At 38.9% G+C, this 25,789-nt stretch overlaps 1 protein-coding gene across 1 annotated transcript in view; it reads left to right on the forward strand.

The window, feature by feature from the left end:
* The first annotated feature begins 18,330 nt into the window (after nt 1–18,330).
* The window catches only part of LOC122540552 (myb/SANT-like DNA-binding domain-containing protein 2), a 36,410-nt gene continuing 28,951 nt past the window's right edge, over nt 18,331–25,789 (forward strand). Inside the window, exon 1 of the mRNA XM_087976609.1 lies at nt 18,331–18,416. Within this exon, the coding sequence (XP_087832735.1) occupies nt 18,413–18,416 (4 nt within the window). The 5' untranslated portion in view covers nt 18,331–18,412. The remainder of the gene's footprint in view (nt 18,417–25,789) is intronic.

Genomic DNA, 25,789 nt, shown 5'->3' on the forward strand with positions numbered 1-25,789 from the left:
TGAATGGCCTACTCTTTGTTTGAATGCTATAGGCCTCTGTTCTGTAGAGAGGGTCACATATGCAACATCTGTCACACAAGGGAAGAACGGGTAGACAGCTTTTAAATTTTTCAGGATCCTGGGACAAACAAAGAAAATGCAAGCAAACCACAGTCTGAAGAATATACATTAATATTGTGATCTGTGAGCACAAACTTAAAGGTGAAATACAAAAATACTGAGCTCAAGTTTTCAGATTTGAAATACTTTTTTTGCTGTAGAACTCTTTGTTATATGGAATGTGTATTCCAATTATAACGTGTTGATTTTTTTTAAATATAAAAAAGCAAGTCCATGAAAATATGACATAACAGAAGGTTGTTGAATGTAGAATTTAACTGTTTTAGTGGACGGCATAGTGCGACATAGAAAGTGAGTAATAAACTGGAACATTTTCATTTGGAGATTGGACAAGTTGAATGAAGACCATGATAAATCTGTATTGGTGTAACGGAATTGTGAAAAGGTAAGAGAGGGAGTTGATGAAATTGATTTCATACTAGAGATAAAGGAAGTGACTGTGTCAGTGCAGTTTCACTTTAACAGGGACAGTCTGCCTTTAAGAATGGATTGCCATGTTAACCATCAATTGAATGAGCCATTAATACAATAAGGTCCACTTGGAGTTTGTAAGGGTGAAGAATTTTGTTTAATTCCCTGATGCAATTTTTGAGATGAGATGATGGTCTCATGGTAATGTCAGTTGGCTAATAATCCAGAGGCCTAGGTAAATGTTCTGGGAATTTGGGTTCAAGCCACACAACACCATGCAATTGATTCCATTTATTAAAGTTTGGAAGTAATATGCATAAGACTGTCAGCATTTTTTGCAAAACTCCAACTTGTTCTGATGCCCTTTAAGGAAATAGACAGTCCTAATCTAGTCTGGCCTCCAGCAATTCCAGACATACAGCAATGTGATTGACTCTTCAAATGCCCTTGGAAATGGCTGAGCAAACCAGTCAGTTCAAGGACAATAAAGATTGGGACTATATCCTGGCCATGTCAGTGATGTCCATATTCCATGAAAGAATAAAGGCAAAAATCTGTGATCTAGTTTGACTTTCAAAAGCATTCAATTAAATGAGCTTGACAGCAATGCTAAAACCCCTGCAACACAAGAGACAATGGCAGTATGGATGAAAGTTTGACACAGTGACGGAAAACCGAAAGAAGTGTTGCAAAGTTTTTTTGGACTGGAGTTCTGCAGGGGTCACTCTAACACAAGTGCTTTTCCTAGAATCATAGAATTCCAACAGTGCAGATGTCAGCCATTTGGACTATCTAGTCTGCATCGACCCTCCAAAGAACATTCCACCCACACCCACCCTATCCCTGTATTAATGATTTGGATTTTAGTACAGGGCACAATTTTAAAAGTTGCTGATGTTATACAATTTGGAATGTTGTGAACTGTGAAGAAGAAAATGATAGACTTTAAGACAACAAAGTCAGGCTGTTGGAATGGGTGGATGCTTGGCATTTGAAACTTAATGCAGAAAGTTGTGAAAGAGACCATCTTGTAAGGATCACAAAGAGAAGCAATATACAGAAAAGGCTATAATTCTAAAAGAGATGCAAGTACTGAAGGACCTGAAGGTCCAATTGCATAAATCGTTAAAGTTGGCAGGACATGATGGAAAAAAAATATAAAGAAGCAAGTGGCATCTTAAGTCTAACAGAGGCAGAGAATATAATTACAGAGACTCTGTGATGAAATTTTTATCATGGGCTGTACTTAATTGATTTCTAATAGAGTCACAGAGATGTACAGCATGGAAACAGACCCTTTAGTCCAACTTGTCCATGACGACCAGATATCCCATTTAAGTCTAGTCTCATTTGCCAGCATTTGTCCCATATCCGACTCAACCCTTTCTATTCATATACCCATCCAGATGCCTTTTAAATATTGTAACCATACCAGCCTCCATCTCTGGCAGCTCACTCCATACACGTACCACCCTCTGCATGAAAAAGTTGGTCCTTAGGTCCCTGTTAAATCATTCCCCTCTCACCTTATACCTATGCCCGCTAGTTTTTGACTCCCTCACCTCGGGGAAAAGACCTTCCTATTTACCCTATCCATGCCCCTCGATTTTGCAATCCTCTATAAGGTCACCTCTCAGTCACCAACTCTTCAGGGAAAACTGCCCCAGCCTATTCAGCCTCTCCCTATAACTCAAACCCTCTGACCCTGGCAACATCCTAGTAAGTCTTTTCTGAACCCTTTCACGTTTCACAACATCCTTCCTTAAGGTCAGTGAAAATGCCAGAATGACCCATAACTGGACATCTTAATTCCTAACAATTGATCACTTGGTGGGCAGCAATGCCACTGATGTTTCCATTGCTAGTGAAACATCTTCTAATGCCATTTTACCAATCCTGTTGCCTCTCTGCTGTCTCTAAAGAGCTGGTAATTCACACTCTGATGTATCCATTTCTGGACATTTGACTTTAGAATGAGACTTTAGAGAGAATGCAGAAAATACCCACAAGAATAGTTCTAGAGGTGAAAGACTTCAGCTATTTTAACAAATTAAAGAAGCTTGAGTTGTTTAAATTCGAGGAGAAAGTGAAGACTGCAGATGCTGACGATCAGGGTCGAGAGTGTAGTGTCAGAAAAGCACAGCAGGTCAGGCAGCATCTGAGGAGCAGGAAAATCAGCATTTCGGGCATAACATCAGAAAATCCTGTCTTGTTCTACTTCGAGAAGAGCAGATTGAGAAGAAATTTGATAGAAGTGTCCAAAACCATGCGGGGTCCAGACAGCAGACAGAAGACAGAGAGAAATAGTACCCAATAGCAGAAAGACTGGGAACCAGAAGACACTCGCTTATGTTGATTGGGTAAACATTAGAAAACCATTAATTGTGGCAAGAAGGCTTGGAATACAGTGCCTGAGAGTGTGGTGAAGACAGATTGAGTTGTGGCTTTCAAAAGAAGTTTGGGTAAGCACCCAAAGGGAAGAAAATTGTAAGGTTACAGGGAAAAGGTGAAGTAATGCCAGAGAGCTGACACAGAAATGACTGGTTGGTTGGTTTCCTTCTGTGATGTCATCATGTTATGATTCTACAACTTGCACTAAAACATTCATAAAGGAACAGTTGCTGATGTTATAGACCTGATAGTGTTATTCACAGATCATTAGAGATACTGTGAATACAACAATCATTGAGACTGATGCAATGGGGCTGTCACTATTGAAAATCGCATTGGCCTTGACATGTTAAGCAAGTAAAACACACATGGGCTAAATATTTTGAAAGAAATATCATAACCTCTGATATTAAGTGAGTTCTTTGAACACACCCAAATCAAGTAGCCTATTGACTAATTCAGTATCAAAATTATAGCTTGCTCAGAATATATTAAAATTGAGGTGAAATGATAAATGCAAATTAGTTTAAAAGCTCATGATGAACTGTGGCCCAGATGCTTGCCACCTTAATGCTATTTACTGCTAGGAATGAGTTTGATCCTGGACCAATGCTTCTCAAACTTTCGTCCACTGCAAACACTTTTTGAGGTTTGAAAATTGCCCCAATTTCTCAGTGAAAACTGAGAGAATGGGGGGCCTATTAGAAAGGAAGCAATGCTGTTCTAATCAGGTCAGGGCCGCATTGCTTGTTCAGAAGTCATGACCCTAAAATGTCACCTTGTGACCTCATTTGGGAGATATTTTCTAATCATCCATTACACACCGCTGGAGCAAGTGAGATCTGTAATTGGGCCTCATGCCTCAGAGATACGGATACTACTATGTGCCACAAGAACTCCATGCTAGATGAATAATAAGTTGTGGTTGGGTATTGTTGAGTATTGAATCTTGGGGGGATTGGATCAGGTGTGGCAGGAGGTGGGGGCCTTGAGTTGGGTCAGCCGAAGGCTTCCGGGCAGGAATGGCAATGGGGTCTGGTCGGGTCCAAGGGCAATATTCAAGCTAGTAATATAAGAACTGGTTTAGACCATTCAGCCCCCCGAGCCTATTCCACTTCTCAATGAGATTGTGGATGATCTGTGGCCTAACTCCATACAGCTGCCCTGGGCCCATATCTCTTAATACATTTGCTTAAAAAAAAACGATCTCATATTTAAAATAAATAACTGAATCAGCATCCATTGCTTTTATGTGGGATAGAGTTCCAATCATTTACCACTCCTTGTGTGTAGAAGTACTTCCTAATATCTCTCGTGAATGATCTGGTCCTAATTCTCATTCTAGGTTCCCTTTTCTGGAATAGCCAAACTGTGGAAATAATTTACCCTTATCTACACTGTCTTTTGCTGTTAATATTTTGGAGACTTTTGATCAGATCAAACCTTGACTTTCTCAATTTTAGAGAAAGCAGGCATAATTTGTGTAATCTCTCCTCATAATTTCACTCCTGAAGTCCAGGTGTCATTCTTGTAAATTTGTGTGCATTCCCTCCATAGTGAATATATCCTTCCTGAAGTGTGGCACCTAGATCCTGCTCTCAGTGGAGTCCAAACAGGGTTTTATATAACTGCAGCACAACTTCTGCACCTTGTAGTCCTCTAGAAATAAAGGCAAGTATTCCATTAGTTTTCTTGATTTCTTTCTGCATTTGATTGCAATGTTTTAAAGAACTATACACCGGAAACCTCAAGCCTCTTTGGATATTTACTGTATTCAACTTCACACGATCCAGAAAGTACCTTGGTCTATCCTTTATCAGTCCAAGGTGGATAATCTCACATTTGCTTGCAGAGAACTCTATCTGCCACTGATTCTTTTTCTTCTATGAGTAGCAGCAGCAGTTCCTTCCTATTTGTCCAGCCCTCTCCTGCCTTTGCAAATGTCTATCCAATCTTCACTTAGCCTTCTCCTTTTCAAATGTTTCAATTTTTCCTCATAATTCAAGCATCTTAAGTGAGATAAACTTCCCTCCACAATCACCTGATGAAGGAGCAGCGCTCCGAAAGCTAGTGCTTCCAAATAAACCTGTTGGATTATAACCTGGTCTTGTGTGATTTTTTTAACTTCCCAAAATCTGCTCAATGGAGCCTTTTTCCCCCTCCCCATTGTTTCATTCTCAGCACCAACTTGTAAAATTCCTCTACGACATGTGCAGCCCATGAAGTTGTTATTAAATTGTTTAAGCTATTTTTAAGACCCCAAGCTTAATGATCAACATGTTAAGTCAGCAGACATTCAATAGAAAACTTCTGATATTTGGCAAGATGCAATTTCCATCTCGGGTTTGTCTTGAACTGTCAGCAGTCATTGCAAACATAATAGAACAGTGTGGGCCATTGTGAGTAAAGTGCAAGCCATCTCTTAACTCAAGACTCCTTGCTGTTCAGTCAGAAAATCCAGTGTCAATTAACGTATTTGAACTGTTCCAAAATAAAGATTAGAAGAAAAACCAAACCCAGCGATAAAACAAATTTGGAACAAAGTAGAGAATACCGCAACAGGATATCAATTTAGAAATGATAGAAGACTAGAAACTGGAGTCCAAATTGAACCTGACTCAGCTGGACTGAACCAGTTTGTAGCTCTGCTCGAGGGGCTAATTGACTCACACCATTAAAAGAGTCGATTTTTATCTGGCTGCTAAAGAATGGAACAATTGAAATGAACAGGTGATTTCCAAATACGGATCTATATTAAACTGGTAAAAGTGTGCAGGCTGACAGAAAAATCGATAAAACTAATATTGGCTGTGGAGTGGAACTAAATCTAATTCAGTAAAACTGCAGGTAGTTAGCTAAGATTGACTGCTTTGACAGCCTATTTTCCTGATACGGTGAACGAATCTGCACTTTACAACCCCGATTTTTAAATGAATCAGACATTGATTTCAATGGAATGTAGAATTAGAAATGGAGTAAAACTGGCCCATGCCTGCACCATTCATGCTAGTGGGTAGCTCTGCCGTCTGAGCAGATGCTTGTGCTTCACAATATAAAATAATTAATGAGGTCTAAAGTTCTAAAGCCTGTCACATAGCTGCTAGTTGTCCCCAGGAGGAATTTAGAATTATTTTAATGCAAAGGATTTGAAGGAAACCAGGAACCCAGTCGTTTGAAGTAAAGCCTGAAAATAAAGTTTTCTGATGGCTCATTCTATAGATACATAAGCTAAACTTCACTTTGACAGCGCATCCCGCGATTTCAACTCTATTGTAAGTTGTGTCAGCACATGAGGGCTTCAACATGTGTGATAGCCTGAGTAGCTTATTGGTGGATGGTTGACTGGGGCAACCCAAATTGAAAACAGTTTTCTGAAAACTATTCCCTTATTCTCTATTTATTCATTATTTATTACCCATCCCTAGTTGCCCTTAAGAAGATGGTGATGAGCTGTTGCAATCCATTTAGTGTCAGTACGCCAACATTGCCACTGTGGAGTTCCAGGATCTTGACCAGCGACACGGAAGGTATGGTGATATAATCCTAAATCTGGGTAGTAAGTGATTTGGAGGGGAAGCTGCAGCTGCTGGTATTCCCATGTCTCTGATTCCCTCATTCTTCTAGATTGTAGTGGCCATCAAATTGGAAGGTGCTATCTGAGGACCTTTGGTGAGTTTCTGCAGTGCATCTTGGATAGGGTACACACTGCAGGTAATGAACAACAGTGTTGAAGGGAATGAATATTTCTGGATGTGGTGCCAGGTTTCTTGAGTGTTGGTGGAGCTGCACTGATTGAGACAAGTGGGGAGTATTCCATCACACTCCTGACTCGCATATTATGGATGGATGATCGGCTTTGGGGAGTTAGGAGATGACTTACTCATTGGAAGGTTCTGACCTACTCTTATAGTCACTGTTTTTATATGGCTAGTTTAATTCTGCTCAATGGTAGCCCCCAGCATGTTGATAGGGGACTAGTTCAGTGATAGTGACATCATTGAATGTCACAGTGTGGTGGTTCGATGCTGTTTTGATCCAGTAAATTTATGTGGCACAGATGTTGCTAGCTACTGACTAAGAAAGAGTCAAAAAGAGGAGAGCTGAAATCCCTCTCCTTTTCTGGTTGTAACAACTTATAGTGCAATTGTTAAACAACTGAGGATGTGGATCTGTTGAAAATCACAAAGAAAAGGATGGAAGAAAGGAACTTGGACCTGGAAATTTATTCTTCAAGTATTGTACTCAATCTTCTGAGTATATAATGGCATTTTAAATTCCCCCAACGCCTGATTTCAACATATTTGTCAGTCAAAGCTTGGATATTATCCAGTTTCTTTTGCTGCATTTGGGCATTGACTATTTCATTATGAGTCACGAATAGTGCTGAACATTGTGCAGTCATTAGTGAACATCTTCATTTCTGGCCTGATGATGGAGGGGAGGTCATTGATGAAATAGCTGAAGATAGACAAGTTGAGGACAAGAGTGGTGCTGGAAAAGCACAGTAGGTCAGGCAGCATCCGAGGAGCAGGAAAATTGACTTTTCGGGCAAAAGCCCTTCATCAGGAATGGATCTGGGAGGAACTCCTGCATAGATGCCCTGGAGCTGAGACCACCAACCACCAACAATCACAATGAGCAACCTTTGTGCCAGATATGACTCCACTAATGAATGGCTTTCCCCCAATTCCTATTATTTCCAGTTTGAGGCATTGATGTCAAAGGCAGTCACTCTCATCTCACCCTTGGGATTCAGCTTTTATCAATGTTTGGACAAAGCTACAATGAGATTGGCATATTCAACTCCTAATAAACTTACTGAATAATCTAAAGAGTAGGGGAAGAAGTAGGATTAAAATTTTATAGCCTCTTTATCCTATTCCTCAGCATATCTTAAAACACTGAACACACAATAATTAATAAAGTAACATAAGCAAAACATGTTGCTGTTTTTCTACTCCAAGGCTCACAATTGGCTGTGAGATGAATGACTAATTGATCTGTTTTGGTGTTATGGTGATGCTGGAATGTTGCTCAGGCTACTGTGAGAATTCCCTGTTGTTGTTCGGATCAGAAACAGAATATCTTTAATATCTACCTGAACCAGTGAAGTGATCCAATTTAAGGTGTAATACCTTCAACATCTCATCTAAAGGTGTGGAAAACTGTTGTTGGGGGAGTTTAACAATTGCAGTGTAAGTTGTTAGAAGCAGATAAGGAGAGGGATTTCAGCTCCCCTCGTTTTAACTGCTTCTTAGCCAGCCATAATAATTAGTTTTATTTGTTGTTGACATGCAGCGATCACACTTTAAATAAAACATAATTTACTTGATGAAAATGAAGCAACTAATCTACATGGATTTCTTGAGTAAGTATTTTCCCTAATATTCTGAAGAAAATAATAAAAGCATCACAACAAACATACTCAATTATCACTGATAAGTTTAAAAGTATGAAGGAAGATGCAGGGTTTCTAGTACAGACCAGCTGTTAAGGCAATTTTAGTTCTTTTAACAAAACATCCTTGGCATCTTTGAGGTGATATTTTAAACCTGAAGCTGATCATTTATTCTGAGATCGTGACAGAATTTGTTAATCTTGAGTTCCTTGTGAAGGTTATTGTTCCAAGTCTTTTTTTTATTAGGTTGAGAACTGACTTCAAGGTTTGAAAGACATAGGGTGGCTTCCAACTTCCTGCTATTATCAATTCATGTTTCTATTTCTCGCGACCAGTTGTTGATGTTGGTCCATTTGTATACTCCTGCGACTGCTCCATTGTCTTTCGAGATTCAACGTTTCGGGCATAAGCCCTTTATCATGAATGAGGCTTGTGGGCCAAGGGGACTGAGATATAAATGGGAGGGGATGGGACTGGTGGAAGGTACCCCCACCTTTATCGATTTCCCAGCTACCTTCCATTCAGCCTTACCCCCCTCCCCTTTTCCTCTCTGCCCACTTGGCCCACAATCCTCATTCCTGATGTCACAAAGCTGGTCCTTTTTCCTAAAAGCTGTTCCTTTTCTCAAGGACACTGTGCACTTGATTTTTTTCAGAGGTATCATAAAACACTCCAGGCTCTGAAATAGCTGGGTTTGGTACAGAGATGAAAGGCCTTTCTGTTTATCCATAAACAGATGAGACTTTAGGTCAAAGCTTTTATGTTTTTAGAAGTAACCTGTATAAGTCAAGGGGACATGGCCAGCTTTCGAGCTGAGCAGTTAGGGTGCAGAATTTTTAAGTAGAGAGTTCAGCTATGGAGCTGTGTGGAAGCAGGCTGCTAAACTCTCTCTCCTTCTGCCCTGCTAATTTCAACCTGTAAGTCTTCATTTCAATTTTTGCTCTGTGTTTAAGGGGTTTCTTTATTGGGACTATTGTGTACATTCGGAACGGCATAATTCAGTCTAGTTTGGGATAGTCTGAGTTCTGTGGGTATTTGATATTCTGTTCTTTGTGTTCATTCCATAATTTTGTGAATAAATTTTGTCTGTTTTAACACCTGGTAGTTAACCCACCTAACTTACTCCGGGTAATTTTCACTGTGCACTTACCGAAACAAATTGCAAACTTATGGTCTGGGCTGCCTGCTTAAGAGTGTTTTGAATTGTCTGGCCTAGTTCATGACATCCAAAACATCGATTCTCCTGCTCCTTGGATGCTGCCTGACCTGCTGTGCTTTTCCTGCACCACATTCCTCGACTCTGATCTCCAGTATCTGCAGTCCTCCTAATCGAACTAGGTCCTGTGAAGAAAGATCTAGTGGAGTCCTGTTCAATCACACTTCGGCATCTCGTGAAAATTCTAATTATTATTGATTAATTTATACTCATACAATTCACAGTCCTCAATCTGTGACACATCCAAAACCCATTTGTGTTATTTATACATTGTGACAGTACTGGTAAGTGACCTGTGAGCCATTTATGAAAGATCTTAGCCAATGATTACAAAGACAGGAAGTGAAAACCCATCAGAATACAGTGGAGAAAACAGCCACAGCAATAATTTGAGCACTCATTGCTGGAGTTTGATGGCAACTGACTGGAAACCCACAAAACACTGACAAAAGCCTTAGTCCCAGACAAACTGGGGATGGAGCTGCCTCCTTCTGTGAGGAAAGGAGAGATAATTACAGCAGGAGCTAAGCATTTAAACTTGCTCAAAACACCATCAGGATCTATAAAGATGGCAAGAATTCAATTGCAAAAGAAATGGATTGAGTTAGAGGCGAGAGATAAGAAAAGGGCAGCAGCATTGAAACAGTTTGAGTTATGATTAAAAGCAAAAGAAAGAAAAACAGAGAGCAACAGAGGAGCGAGAAAAAAAGATCATTTGAACTTCAGAAATTGGCACTGAAAAAGAAAAGTCTGCTTAAAAGGCTGGAGATAAAGGCTGAAGGTAGGCTGAGTGAGGGAGAGAGTGAGGATGATCAAGCCCCTGGTAGTCAGAAACCCAGTGAGAAACTGTTCAAGTATGTTCAAGCATTGCCTAAATTTGATGAGAAGGATGTGGAAGCCTTTTTCATCTCATTTGAAGAAGTGGCTAAACAAATGCAGTGGCCAGTGGCAATGTGGGTTTTGTTGATCCAAACAAAACTTGTAGGTAGGGCAAGTGAGGTCTTTGCATCCCTATCAGAGGAGCTATCTCCTGAAAAAATCCATTTTAAGTGGATATGAGCTTGTATGAGAAGCTGATAGATAACGTTTCAAGAATCGAAAGAGGGAGCCTGGTCAAATCTGTATTCAGTTTGAAAGGATCAAACAGAGTAATTTTGATAGATGGATAAAATTAGAGCAAACCTATGATGCTCTTAGACAGACAATTATTTTGGACCAATTCAAAGATTCACTGCCTGAAGCAGCATGAACTCATGTGGAAGAGCAGAGAGTTAAAACGACAATGTTAGCAACTGAAGTGGCTGGTGATTATGAGCTGGTCCATAAAACACGGTTTAGCTTCCAGAATCAATTTCAGTCCATGAGGGATAGAAATTGGGGCAAAGAGAAATTGTCACGTGGAAAACAAAAGGTAGATCTCAGTGAAGATCATAAGGAGAACTTACCACAGAGTAAAACCAAAACCCTCGAGGGGGATAAAGAAGTTTAAAAGCTCCAGTGTTTTCATTGTAATAAAGTGGGCCACATTAAATCAGTGTTGGTGGGCTACGAGAAAGCCAGGATAAGCCTGGAAGTTTTGTTGGCATAGTAACAGAAAGCCCAATGAAAGCTAGAAAGCTGAATCAGAGGTTGATTAAGGAGGAAGTGCCAGATCTGCTAAAAAAAACCTGCAAGGGTAAAGTTTATTCACATAGGCCAGAGGTAGCAGGTAAAGAGGTTACAATATTAAGGGACACAGGATCCTCTCAGTCTGTAATGCTGAAGGATGAGGAGATATGTGCTCCTGAAAACTATTGCCAGAAAAGGTACTGATATCAGGAATCCATGGTGAGACAAAAAGTGCTCAATTATATAAAGTGAGGCTGGAGAGTCTAGAGAAGAGTGGAGAATTTGTGGTGGGAGTATTGGACAAACTCTCAGCTCCAGGAATACAATTTGCCCTTGCAACTTAAATAGCTGATTCATCGGTAGGTGTGCTGCCTCCCTAGTTGAAAAGCCAGTGGAGACTCAGGCAACTGAAGCATGGCAGGAGTCTTATTTGGAAATTTTCCCAGATTGATTCTTAACGAGGTCACAGAGGCACAAGCTGAAGCAGGAGAGATCAAAAGGTACAGGTAAAGAAAGTGAATAAGTATTATCAGAGACTCTTTTTGAACAGATAAGTGGGACAGAACAGGAGCAAATAGGTAAACATGCAAGTAACTTTAGCTCTACTATGCTTATTGAGTAGAAAGATGAAAACTGAAAACAGTTGTATCAAACCAAGTATCATTATATACGAAGAAGAAGAGTGAATGCATTCCTGTGTGTTATTATTTAACAAATGATGTCCTAATGAGGAAATGGAGACCATCACACATTAAAGCAGATGAGAAATGGGCAGAAGTTTATCAGATTGTTTTGCCAGTAGGGCATTGAAAGGAGGTGTTGTGAGCGGTGCATGGGCAACCACTTGGAGGAAAACACACTCTAAAATACAAAGATGTTTTTACTGGCCTGGACTACACAAGGATGTAGTTGAGTTTTGCCAGACGTGTCATACATGTCAGCTAATCGGAAAACCACAGGTAGTAATAAAACCTGCACCTATAATTCCTATTCCAACATTTGAGGGGCCTTTCACAAGAGTTTTGATGGAAGGTACGTAAAAGGCCTGGATAAGTTCACTGATGACACTGTCACTGTCGGCCAGATCTCAAACAATGACCATACAGAAGACAGGAAAGTAATAGAGTGCTTAGTGGTGTGGTGTTAAGGTAACAATCTCTTACTTAATGGCAGCAAAACAATAGCATTGGTCATTGATTTTAGAAAGTAAGGTGGAAGGCACGCCCCTGCCTAAATCAATGTAGTTGAGGTGGAAATGGTTGAGAATGTCAAGCTCCTAAGAGCGGCAATCACCAACAATCTGTCTGATCCATCCACATTGATACGATGGTTAAGAAAGGACAACAACGTCTCTACTTCCTCAAAAGATGAAGGAAATCCAGCATGTCAGTTCAGACTCTTAACATTTTTTAAAGATGCACCACAGAAGGCATTCTGTCCATATGCATCACGGCTTGGTACAACAACTGCTCTGGCCAGGACCATAAGAAACTACGGACAGCTGTAAGCACTGTGAACACAGCCCAGTCCATCACCCAAGCCAACCTTCCATCTCTTGAGTCCATCTACACTTTTCTCTGCCTCAGAAAGGTAACCAACATAATCAAAGATCTCTTCATCCCAGTAATAATCTCTTCCAACTTATTCTGTCAGGCAGCAGATACAAAAGCTTAAACACACATGCCAACAGGTTCGAGAACGGCTTATTCTCTACTGTTATTAGACTTATGAATGGACCTCTCAAATTTTGAATGTAATGTTGACTTCACTCATTGTGAATCTTTTCTGCAGCCATAACATTGTATTCCTCCCTCTGTTCTATTACCGTAATGGACTTTGTATGTATGATCTGCCTGTATTGCATGGAAAACAAAACTTTTCACTCTACCTCAGTGCATGCGACAATAATAAATCAAATCAAATCAAAAGACAAAGCCATGCATTGGATTAATTGGCAATGCCATATCAATCATTGGCAGGCCACCTCTGGACTCTCACAGCGGCCTGAGAAGGAGTAGGTTAGTTATTGCTGTGTGCAATCAGACCTCATTCCAGTTAAACATGAGATCACAGAAAACTCCATCAAATATGAAGAAGACAGTGAAGCTTTTGATTCTCATTTTAGTTTAAATGCTAAATCTGGTAAAGTTAATTTGGTGCAGTCAGGAGCTTAGGGGAGAGTTTTGATTTTTTTTATAAATTTCCCTTACTGCCTCACTAATACTTTGAATGGGGAACATTGAGAAATGAACTCATAAAAGACTGTACCAGGGGTGCTAGATGGAGCTGAATCAGATTTTTCGCAGTCAAAATAAGACCATACATTTACAAAATCAGTACAATGCAATTCACCAGAGAGGCTGAAGCTTACAGGCAAAACCGGTTTTTTTCTTATCTGAGGAGACATGTAAGTCTGTTGTTGCCAGTCCATCGATTCTGACTCAATCTAGCTCACCAGAGTGCTGCTAATGTACTACAGAAGATGTGATGAAGATTTTCTGTTCAGATTAAAATCATCTGATAGTGTTGAAACAGTTCATACCTTTCAGTTTTCTCATGGTACATAAATATAAATAGATATTTTCTATATTTCTCAGGACAAGAGAATGCAACCCTCACTTCTTAAAAATGAATGAGAGCACTGTTGGAATTTGATGACTTTAGTGAAAAAAAACTTTGGGCAAGGGAGTTGGAAGAAGATCTAAATAGTTTATGGGGTATATTGAAAGATTTCAGATGAGGTGTCATACATGAGATTAATAGCTACATGCTAATAACTAGACTGCATCATCTGGTGGGCAGCACAGTGGTTAGCACTGCTGCCTCACAGTGCCAGAGACCCAGGTTCAATTCCCGCCTCTGGCGGCTCTCTGTGTGGAGTTTGCACATTCTCCCCGTGTCTGCGTGGGTTTCCTCTGGGTGCTCCGGTTTCCTCCCACAGTCCAAAAATGTGCAGGTTAGGTGAATTGGCCATGCTAAATTGCCCGTAGTGTTAGGTGAAGGGGTAAATGTAGGGGTATGGGTCTGGGTGGTATACGCTTCGGCGGGTCGGTGTGGACTTGTTGGGCCGAAGGGCCTGTTTCCACACTGTAAGTAATCTAATCTAATCTAATTTTTAATCAACGAATGGTCTCTGATATGATAATCAGATGATGGAATTTGACTATCAATAGTCTATTTTTATTGTGATCTAAACAAGATTGATGAATATTTTCCTGGAAAAGCTTGTTTCACATTGTGAAACTTATTAGATTGTACTTTTATAGGCATTTGATAAGGACTTTTCATTTATCCAATGTGTAAACATAGAAAATAGGAGCAGGATTAGGCCATTAGGTCTTTGAGCATGCTCTACCATTTGCTATAATCATAATGTTCATCCAATTCAAGAATGTGCAAACTCCACATAGACAGTCACCTGAGGCTGGAATCGAACCTCGGGTGACTGTCTGTGTGGAGTTTGCACATTCTCCCCGTGTCTGCGTGGGTTTCCTCCGGGTGCTCTGGTTTCCTCCCACAGTCCAAAGATATGCAGGCTGGGTGAATAGGCCATGCTAAATTGCCCATAGTGTTAGGTGCATTAGTCAGAGTGAAATGGTCTGGGTGGGTTACTCTTCGGAGGGTCAGTGTGGATTTGTTGGGCCGAAGGACCTGTTTTCACACTGTAGGGAATCTAATCTAATCTAAAAAACTCAGTATCTTGTTCCAGCTTTATCCCCATATCTTTTAATTCCTTTCGGCTGAAGAGCTACATCTAACGTCTTCTTGAAAACATTTAATGTTTTGATCTCAACTGCTTTTGTGGCAGATATTTCCAAGATTTACAACTCTTTGGGTTTCATCATTTCAACATATCTTCCACCAAAGTTATGATGAATGAACAGAAGGAAATTCACCTCTTCTCGTGGTCTATTTTGAAAATGTTTAGTGTCTTTAAGTAATACACTGAGTTTTAACATATAAGTGAAATGCTAGACAAATGCAATATCTGACCACTAGTTGCAACTAGTCAAAAATTCAGTTCACTGTACCCTTGAATATGTACTGGCAGTTTTATTTAGATAGACAGCATTTTGAGGTTGAACTTGACGAAGAGGTTGGATGTCGTGCAGTACGCAATTTCAGACTATTTATAAGTGATACAAGATTCATTTGTAACCTTGTTATAGGTTAATGATGAAGAAAAAGAAGTATAGGGCATTGCAAAATCAAGGCACATATCCTTGTAATATTATTGTCTCAGTACAAAGCCACTCAAATAGTTAGTACTGATGTATTGAACATAATGGAAATGCCACTGTCTCTCAACCAACTGTGATTTGGAGTGCCAGGCTCATAAATGAAGCAATGATTTAGCATTTTAGTGAGTGTGTTAGCGTTAATAAGGGACAGGGGCACTGTAATGTCTGAAATATTTGTCAAACCACAAGTAGACAGTCTGCAGCAGGAGAGAGTAATAAAACTAATTTCGACCACATCTCTGCCATTTTCTGGAGGAAGATGGGGGTCAGCATAGGTTGAGGCAACATAAAATGAGCAGCTGTCTTTTTGCTACTGGGAATACAGAAGCAGGGCTTTGGGAAAGCGAAGTGATTTCCCCAGTAGTACAAATGCTAATGTTTGTTTTTAAATTGGAAGTATATGTGTATGTATAAATATACTATGTCGTGTTTATTTAATTTTTCCATTTCACAAATACACTACCAATATTTTTCCTCCATATTGAATTGGGCATAAAGTAATTTACTTTTGATCTTAGTTATGCTGAATTTCAATATACTGGCTACAATTTAAATAAGAATTGACACAAAGTGGGGATATTCATTGTTACTTGAATAAATATTTAAGAATGGAATTCTAAGTGATGGGGAACCACTGTAAATGCCCATGCTGTATTGCTTTTGTGGTTAAAGAAAATATCAATTGTTCAGCTCATCAGAGTTTTATTAAGCTCCATAAAAGTTAGCTGAATCCCTCTGAGTCATACAGTATTGGTTTCTTTTTCCCAGCCCAATTGTCACACCTCATTTCATTGAAAACTCCATTCTATGTTGGTATAACAACAACTTGAATTGAAAGAGCAGGTAAGATATCACAAAGCTCTTCACAGAGAAAGAATTGGACTGAAAGCCTGAATTTGATAATGCGTTATGATTTCCTTTAGCCCTTAGGATTTTGTTCGGTGGTGGAGTTAGCAGGATTATGGAAAATAACAAGGGAAAATTAATGAGCAATAGATGGCATTGGGAGGTCTTCCAGGGCCTTCTAATACTATCGTGGTTCCCTTAGACATCAGGATCTAGGATGGCCAGTAATGCTCATAACTCTATGTACTTAATAGAGGTTGGGCTAGGTTTTGCTGCGTGAAACACCTTGTGATATGCCTTGATAGGTAGACTTGTTTATGCATATTTGAACTTAAAGTTTAAAGGATTAATCATAAAATGACTGGAATTGTGAGCTAATAACTGTGCAAAGGGAGCATCAGATCATCTGCTACATTGGTCAACTATGAGACAACACACTTGGTTAACAAGTAAAATTCAAAGATTCAGAACTAAACAGAGAAGGAACTAAGGAGAGGGCGGATGAATTCAGTTGCACATCAGGCACAAAACAAAATGGAAAACAAGATTGGAGCAAGACAGAATGATCAAAAAACCAAACAGAGAGGAAAAGTAAGAAAATTGGTCTTAATTTTAAAATCTCCTGAAATGTTTTGAAGGAATGAAGCTTCATCTACTGTTTGGGCATGAGAGATTGACTGGCAATCATTAATAATTATCCTACCATTAAAAGAGTTATTATTTGCTAGACTTAACTTTCTATGAAGACCTCAATGAGTAATTAAAGGACAAATTTAGCAACTTGATGAAAATTATCACATGTTTAACAATGCAATGTTGTTTTTAAAAGGCAACATGTTATAAATTGATCAGCAATGTATTCTAACTTGTAATTCATGTTCCAGTGCCTCCTGGTGACACATTGCTGCCTGAATTAAAGGTTTTCGGAGTATGGAGTATGCAGTTCGACCATATAGATTGGGACCATATAGATTGATCTCAATAAATGGTGGAACAAGTGTGAAGGGGCTGAATGGCCGACTCCTGTTTCTATGTTCCTGTAAATTATAATATAACAGTGTATATAATGCTATTTCTTCAGCTAAGCTTAGCTCATTATGCATTACAGTTAATACAAGGTCTTGAAATAATGATGAAAGAATGGAAAAGAAACAGATTTTTAACTTGAGGACTGAAAGGCTGCTGCTGTTATGTAGCCATTTTGGCCAGGAGATCTGTTGTCATGTTCACGTCTTGTACATCCACATTCATCCTCAGTAGTTCATCAACTACCTCTCCATAACTGCATCATGCAGCCATACCTAGGTTGACCATTCTTACAACTGTTTTTCACTTTGTCCTCTAGAAGAGATTTCTGTAGATTTTTCACTCTGATCAAATGGCTGAAATATGGACAATTTATTTTGTTGTTGGAGCTATTTCTATACTTAGAATTTAAAACATCCTCTTCTTCTGTCTTATGATCTGTGTATTCAACTTGTAGCATGCACCTTAGCAGCCAAATTTCAAAAATTTTGGTTCTGTCCAATAACTCTTCAGTTATAAATCTTTAGGGTTGCATGGTGGCTCAGTAGTTTCCACTGCTGCCTCACAGTACCAGGGTAAATCCCAAGAGCTACCTTAAATATATTAAAGGAACAAGAATAAGTAGAGTGAGAATAGGGCTCCTCAAAGACCAAAGTGGACATGTATATGTAGAACTACAGGAGATGGGCAAGGCTCTCAATGAATATTTCTCCTCTGTGTTTACCTTGGAGAAAGACATGAATGCTTGGGAACTTGGAGAATTTAGTGGTGATATCTTGGAGACAATCCATATCACATTAGAGGAGATGTTGGATGTATTGCAATGTATGAAGGTGATAAATCTCCTGATCCTGACCAGATATATCCAAGAACTAGCCTGTTATTGTTACAAGTCATTTTGTTTATTAGGTTGAGAACTGACTTCAAGGTTTGAAAGAGACTGAGTGGCTTCCAACTTCCTGCTATTATCAATTCATGTTTCTATTTCTCTACAGGCTAGAGAAGAAATTGTGGAGCCCTGGCTGATATTTTTGCGTCATCATTAGCCATGGGTGAGGACTTGGAAGAATGGAGGTAGCAAATGTTGTGCCATTATTCAAGAAGGCCTGCACAGAAAAACCTGGGAACTATAGACCAGTGAGCCTAACATCTGAGATGGGTAAGTTACTTGCGAAGATTCTGAGAGATATGATATATATGCATTAGAAATCGTCAGCATGGCTTTGTGAGTGGGAGATCATGTCTCACAAATTTCTTTGATGATGTGACCAGGAAGGTTGATGAGGACAGGACATTAGACATAGTCTGTATGGATTTCAGTAAGGCTTTTGAAAAGGTTCCACATAGTAGGCTGCTCTGGTAGGTTAGATTGCATGGAATCCAGAGCAAGCTGTCAAATTCGAAACAAAATCAGCTCGATGATAGGAAGCAAAGGTAATAGGGGAAGGATGCTTGTTAGACTGGAGGTCTGTGAGTAATGGAGTGCCTCAAGGTTGCTGCTGGGCCCTTTAATGTTTGTTATCTAAATCAATGATTTGGATGAGAATGTACATGGCATGATTAGTAAGTTTGCTGATGACACTAAAATATGCAGTATCGTGGACAGTGAGGAAGCTTATCAGAAATTGTAGCATTACCCTGATCAGCTGAGGAAGTGGGTCAAGAAATGGCAAATGGAGTTTAATATAAATAAGTGTGAGGTTTTGCTTTTTGGAAAGTCAAATCAAGGTAGGAGTTTCATGGTGAATGGTCGAGCCTTAAGGAGTGTAGTGGAACAGAGAGACCTTGGAGTTCAGGTTCACAATTCTCTGAAAGTGGAGTCACAAGAAGTGGAGACAGGGTAGTGAAGAAGGCTTTTGGCACACTGGCATTCATCAGTCAAGGCATTGAGTATAGAAGATGGGAAGTTATGTTGCAGTTATACAGGATATTGGTGAAGCCACACTTGGAGTATTGTGTTCAGTTTTGGTCATCTTGTTAGGAAAGATGTTATTAAACTGGAAAGAGTGCAGAAGAAATTTACAAAGATGTTGCTTGGACTCAATGGTCTGAGTTTTTTCTTTAGAGCATGGGTGACTGAGGGGGGATCCTCATAGATCCTTGTATAAGATCATGAGAGGCATGGATGGGGTGAATGCATTCAGTCTTTTTCCCAGGGTCGGGGAATCGAGGACTGGAAGGCATCAGTTTAAGATTAGAGGGGAAAGAATAAAAGGAAATCTGAGGGGCAACATTTTTACAGAGAGGGTAGTACACATATTGAATGAGCTGCCAGCGGAAGTGGTTGAGGTGGGTGCATTAACAATATTTAACACATGGATAGGAACAGATCAGAAGAATATGGACTGAGTGCAGTAAAATGGAGTTAGTGTGGACAGACATTTTGGTCGGCATGGACCAGTTTGGGCCAAAGGGCCTGTTTCTGTGCTGTGGACTCTATAACTCAGGCTTGATTCCAGCTTTGGTCGACTGACTGTGTGGAGTTTGCATAATCTCCTCATGTCTGCGTGGGGTTTCCTGTAGGTGCTCCAGCTACCACCCACAGTCCAAAGATGTGCAGGTTGGATGGCTTGACCATGGAAAATGCAGGGTTACACAGATAGGGGTGGTCTGGGTAGGATGATTTGCAGAGAGTCAGTGTGGACTCAATGGGCTGGATGGCCTGCTTCCACACTGTAGGGATTTTATGATGCTTAATGTTCAGGTTTCTGAGGCATACAGGAAAGTAGGCTGAATATGACATTTTATAAGTATTTTTGCTTGTTGCAAACTTCAGTTTTCTTGTTCCTCATACATCTTTGCAAAATTGCTTCTTTTTTTTAATCCTTCTTCTAACTTCTGCATGACATCTGCCATTGTCTGTTATCATTTTTCCTAAATAGATAAACTTATTTACTTGTTACAATGTGATACATACCCTTCAATCTTCACTCCAGGTTCACTTTTCAAATAATAAACATTTATGAATGTCTCAGGATTGAGGAACCAGAATGGAGTTATCAGAAGGATAGGTAGAAAGCAAATACAAAGCATGAATGGGAATATGCTTTAAATGAAATATTACTAAAATGGAAAACAAATATACTGGGAGTGGATTAGAGGTGAGATACGTGCCATGTTAGAATAGGAAAGAGAAACATTTGAATACGATGCGATTGTATAGTAAAATAAATAATGCATGTAGGTAGACTGAAAATAAATCACACAATGAACTGTGTGATAAAGTATTGGTGCTGAAAAGAAATCACAAAATGAGACTCATGCTGCAAAAGATAAAATCTTTTGGCAGATGGGCAGAAAGGAATATGAAGCGATATGAAAAGGTATGTGGTGCACAAAAGGCAAAGATGGTAAAACATTGTTTGAAAGGGATGCAGTCACAAAACATGTTGTTAGAATATTGTATGATGACTTGAAATCCATTCTTGATTATTCAATACCACTTCTTGACCTAAAAACTCCAATAATTTGTATTATAAGGTATTTTTACACATTTTTAAAATCAGATTATTTGAAATAAGCAACTTTATATTGAGAGAATATGAATAAAAGAACAAAAACAAAGAAAAAATTACTTAAATTCTGAACAGGTCAGGCAGCATCAATGGAGGGAAACAGTTAATGGTTCTATCTAATTGTTGGAAATAGAATAAGTTAGGGGTGGAACAGGATTTAAGGAGAAAGTGAGGACTGCAGATGCTGGAGATCAGAGCTGAAAATGTGTTGCTGGAAAAGCGCAGCAGGTCAGGCAGCATCCAAGGAACAGGAGAATCGACGTTTCGGGCATAAGCCCTTCTTCAGGAATGGGGAAGAAGAGAGCTTCTTCAAGGAAGGCATCCTTGTAAGAGGATTCGCCGTAGGTTAAAATCTTCGAGGAGAAAGTGAGGACTGCAGATGCTGGAGATCAGAGCTGAAAGAAGGGCTTATGCCTGAAACATCGATTCTCCTGATCTCAACTTTTCTCGTGCATATAATATTTAACATCTTGTCTATGCTTGATCTCCACAAGCTTCCATTATTTGTTGACAGTTCTTTGTTCAGAATTTAACATTAAAATTGTCCGCATTATCACTTCTAATTAAAAATCCTGATGTTGCTTTAACGGTAGGCTGTGGTCACTCAGTGGGTTTCAGCTAGCCTGTATTCCTTGACATACCTGGTGTACAAGAGATACAGGCTGGGAAATTTACTAAAGCTTTTATCATTTGTTAGGGATAATGTAGTGATGCTTTTTACTCTTCTTGAATTAATTGACAGTACCAGGAAACTATATATTGAGTCAAAACATTTTAAAGATTATTCATACATATTTATATTGATAGTATCAAAATAGAGAGCAGAGAGTCTTGTACCTGAGTTATCAATAACATTAAAACACGGACATGGAATATGCAGTGATGAGACCATTTCCAGTTTTCAAAAGCAAGCTAATTCTATCTATATAGGATAAGAAACAGGGCATTGGGTGCCTACTCTCTATACTGTCCCATTGTACTTATGTAATGATGTCTTCTTAATTCCTCCTCAATCTGCTAAAATTCAATGGAATCCTGTTCTTCATCATCACATCATTAACCCACACACCACAGGTACATTAGGGGATTTGGATTAAAATGTAAACATGTCTGTGAGATATTGAGCTATCAAGATCTTGGGAAAAGGCAAGGAGTCAATAACAATACCTAAAAGGTCAATTTGATAATGTATTTAATTAACTACATTAACATTTCTTATTCAGGTCTGATCAATATGGTCAGGCTTGTCTGTCATGAATTTTTTGATAGAATGTGATAAATACACGAAATTCATAAGATATATGAATATCTGGCCGTGCATTACCGTTTAACATTATGATAAATATTATCATTTAATAGCAAAGAGAAATATTGGGTTATATTTTACACTCAGCTCTGTTTTATCATCAGTAATTAACAGCAAATTTTAAGTGTGCTACTTCAGTCCCAGCATTCACTGATTTTCTTAATACAGCACAGGCAACAATGTCATATGAAAGATTAATGAAAATTGCTGGCAAAACTCAGCAAGTTTGGCAGCATCTGTGGGAAGAAAGCAAAATTAATGTTTTGAGTCCAGCGACCTTCCATCAGAACTTATTGAAGCTAGGAAATACTGGTGTTATTGCTGAAGGTAAGGTTGAAGCAGGGCTGAGGGAAGGTTTATGTTGATGAGGGAGAAAGAGAGACATGAGTAGCTAGATGGAGTTGGAGCTCAGAGAGAGAGAGAGAGAGAGATATGAAGAGGGTAGGTAACCAAGGCGATAAAAGTTATGTGATACAAGTTTGCTTCCATCTATACTCCAACAATGCGAGTGGAAAGTATGCCCTTGCAATATTTTAAGAGCATATTTAAATGAATTTCTGTAAAAGTCAGTTTGAAACCATTCAAAAAATACCATTAGAGCAGCCAAGTTAATAATGCAGATTTGAATACAGAGTTTGGAATTTCTTTTTAATAAATAAAGTATTATATTTCTGATAGTGCTGTTATTTGATCCACTCAATAAATAAACCACTTGCCTTGAATCTTATTGTTTTTGTAATGCAGGTTTATACGTGTCAGATTTTTTGTTTAATAGCATGAGTGTGTTAAATACCCATGACAAAGTTTTAGTGGTTGTACAATGTTTTGGTCACTGATATAATTAGAGATACAATGATGCTCTTCTGCTTATAAACTATGAAAAAGAGAAGTGCCTTTCATCAAGGGGCCAACACATTTTGAACCAAAGAAAAAGGAATAATAAATGAGTGGGCAACAGAATGCAACACAGATCTCTGAGAAATTGAGTCAAAAGAGAAAATTAAAACACAGATGTAATCAAATAAAATGAAGAGATGAAAAACTAAAATGATAGAATAGAGGCTGCCTGCTATATAAAATTCAGGAGAACTTGATCATCAGGAACTTGTTCTGACTTTTGTTTTAATTACTCTGCCTCCTTTTGTTCAATTAAAATCCCCACCCCAGTCATATGTATCTTACTGACACTTACTGCATGACACAGATGTATGTTCCAGTAGTGAAACTAATAAAAACCAAAGTTTCAAGGCCAAATGTACCCAATGTTAAACATCTCCAACTGATGCTCTATCTCAGTCACAATGACAAAAATCAGTGGCGACACTGCACTGTAGGTCCATATCATCTTCACAGTCAAACTGATATTTGCATTAATAGAGCACTGTCACCTCACTGAACATCTGCCTTAAAAACTCTGTGCAAAGAATAAAAAGGATGTCTTTTTGTGTGGCTTGAGATCAACACCATTACTCTCACTTAAACGATCACCATTGAGAGAAATGGGCAGTATTCCAATCAATCACAAAATCTCTTGCTGCCACATTTTGCAATCTGAGAAATATTCTTGTAAAAAATATAAAAGGAAGTTATATGATTCATAAAATATATGTTTTTTTTTCCAAAGGAACAGACATAGCTAATAATTTGTTGACTGAAATAGAATTGAATATTCTGTTTGCCTTTTGTCACATGGGTCAGATACATCATGTCATTTAGTGAGATCAACTTGCATAGGAAAAACTTCAACTCAGCATAGGGTTCTTATCTAAAGTGAAGAATGGATTGATCAAAAATAAACTGAGTTGCTCAAAACAGTAGAATACTTTATTATTTAAATTCTCCCAAGGCACAAACACAAATCTCGAAGTCAAAACCACCTCATGACTACTCCTCTTAAAAATAAGCATTTTGTAATGTAGAAGGATGTTAATCATATATTAGCATGATTTGGTACATGTTTAATGCTCGTACACAAGTGTTAGAAATGTCTCAGTTTTCAACTACGATTACGCTTGGCACAGTGTGCAAAGTAACAGGAAGAAGAGAGATGCAAATGCAATTGACACTGGAGTTGCATTAAACCTCCCCATCAAGGGCAATAATGGATTAAAGGCCGCTACGGTGCTACAGTTTTCCAGTCAATATTCTTTATTTCCTGCATAACCTCTATTTCATCTTCTTCACACACCATTAGGAGGAGTCGATTTGCTGTCAATTGCCATCTCAGGCAGATGCATTAATGCAGGCTCACAAAAAGACGACACACTGCATTATCACTTCACTCCCTTTCAAATTAGAGCATAATGCTGGCTCCTCACAGCTTGTGACATGTTAACACTATCAGCTATTTGTTGTGATTGGGCTTAATGCATTGTGTCCAAAGATTTCATCAGATGTTTGATGACAGAAATAAACCACTGCCCACAGGGAAATTGGACTGATTAATAGAATTAGACATTGTGTGGAATCAATAAGGAAGAGGTGGCTATGTGAGTCCCTTGGAGACTCAGCACTTCAAGGAGACTTTTGTCAACATTCGAGAGCTGGCAGCCTCTCTTAGTAACCTGGAATCCTGTGTGTGTTCTGCTAATGGAACCCTCATTCCTTGTCTGTAAAAGCTAGGATAAGGCCTCTGAGAGCGAAATTACATGTACATCCAACAGCATTTGCTCGGCCGCATAATAGTGATTCAGAATAATCGTAATTTACCATTAGTGCTAAGATATTGCTTTGAATTGCATTTTTTAAAGATGTGAAGTATTTTGTTAGTTGCTGTTCTCTGTGTTTATCTTACAAGGATTGACATGTTGTGCATCTCAATCATTTTGTTTCAATGTCTGTAGCTTTCGTTTTCTAGCTGGCTTACTAAACAAAAAGACAGATGTGCAGTGTTTCAAAACATTTGGATGAGCATCAGGGCATTATCTGAGGCAGAATCTGAATTATGAAATGATGCTGAAAATATGACATGAAGCAACACATGAAAGATGGGAGTGTTATGTTTACATAATGCTTGATCGCTTTCTGAGGGCATCTTGAAGTGCTTCACCACAAAGTACATCTTTTGAAGTTCAGGAACTGTTGAATGCAGAGAAAGCAAACTTACAGATTAGAAAGCCTTACAAATTATGTTGTACAAGATTTATGCACACGGTTATTGTAAAATATGCCTCAGCATTCAATTAGGCTCAGTACTTGCAATGCAGCAGGAAGAAGAGAAATGCAAATGCAGTTGACACTGAAATTTCATTCAATTTTCCCATCAAGGGCAATAATGGATTAGCATTTTAATCCAGAAAGTCAATTGATGCAGAATAGTACAAGACCTCATTGTTATGCATACTGGTATTTATTTACAGAGTGAAATATCATAAGTATACACCTCCTAATCTAATCTAAAGGCAATATGAAACCACATGATAACCATGGATGAAGATAACCATGCTGCCATATTAGAGTTGAAAAGTGTGGCACTGGAAAAGCACAGCAAGTCAGGCAGTATCCAAGGAGCAGGATAGTCGATTGTTTTGGGTATAAGCCCTTTATCCAAAACATTGACTCTCCTGCTCCTCGGATGCTGCCTGCCCTGCTGTGCTTTTTCAGCTCCACACTTTTCAACTCTGACTCACCAGCATCTGCAGTCCTCACTTTCTCCCATGCTGCCATATTAACTAACCAACCAATAAGAATCCAATAACTTTACCCTCACAT

The sequence above is a fragment of the Chiloscyllium plagiosum genome, unplaced genomic scaffold (genome assembly GCF_037043375.1).
Source record: "Chiloscyllium plagiosum isolate Xiang-an unplaced genomic scaffold, Cpla_swu_hap1 HiC_scaffold_29, whole genome shotgun sequence".
Classification (NCBI taxonomy): domain Eukaryota; kingdom Metazoa; phylum Chordata; class Chondrichthyes; order Orectolobiformes; family Hemiscylliidae; genus Chiloscyllium; species Chiloscyllium plagiosum.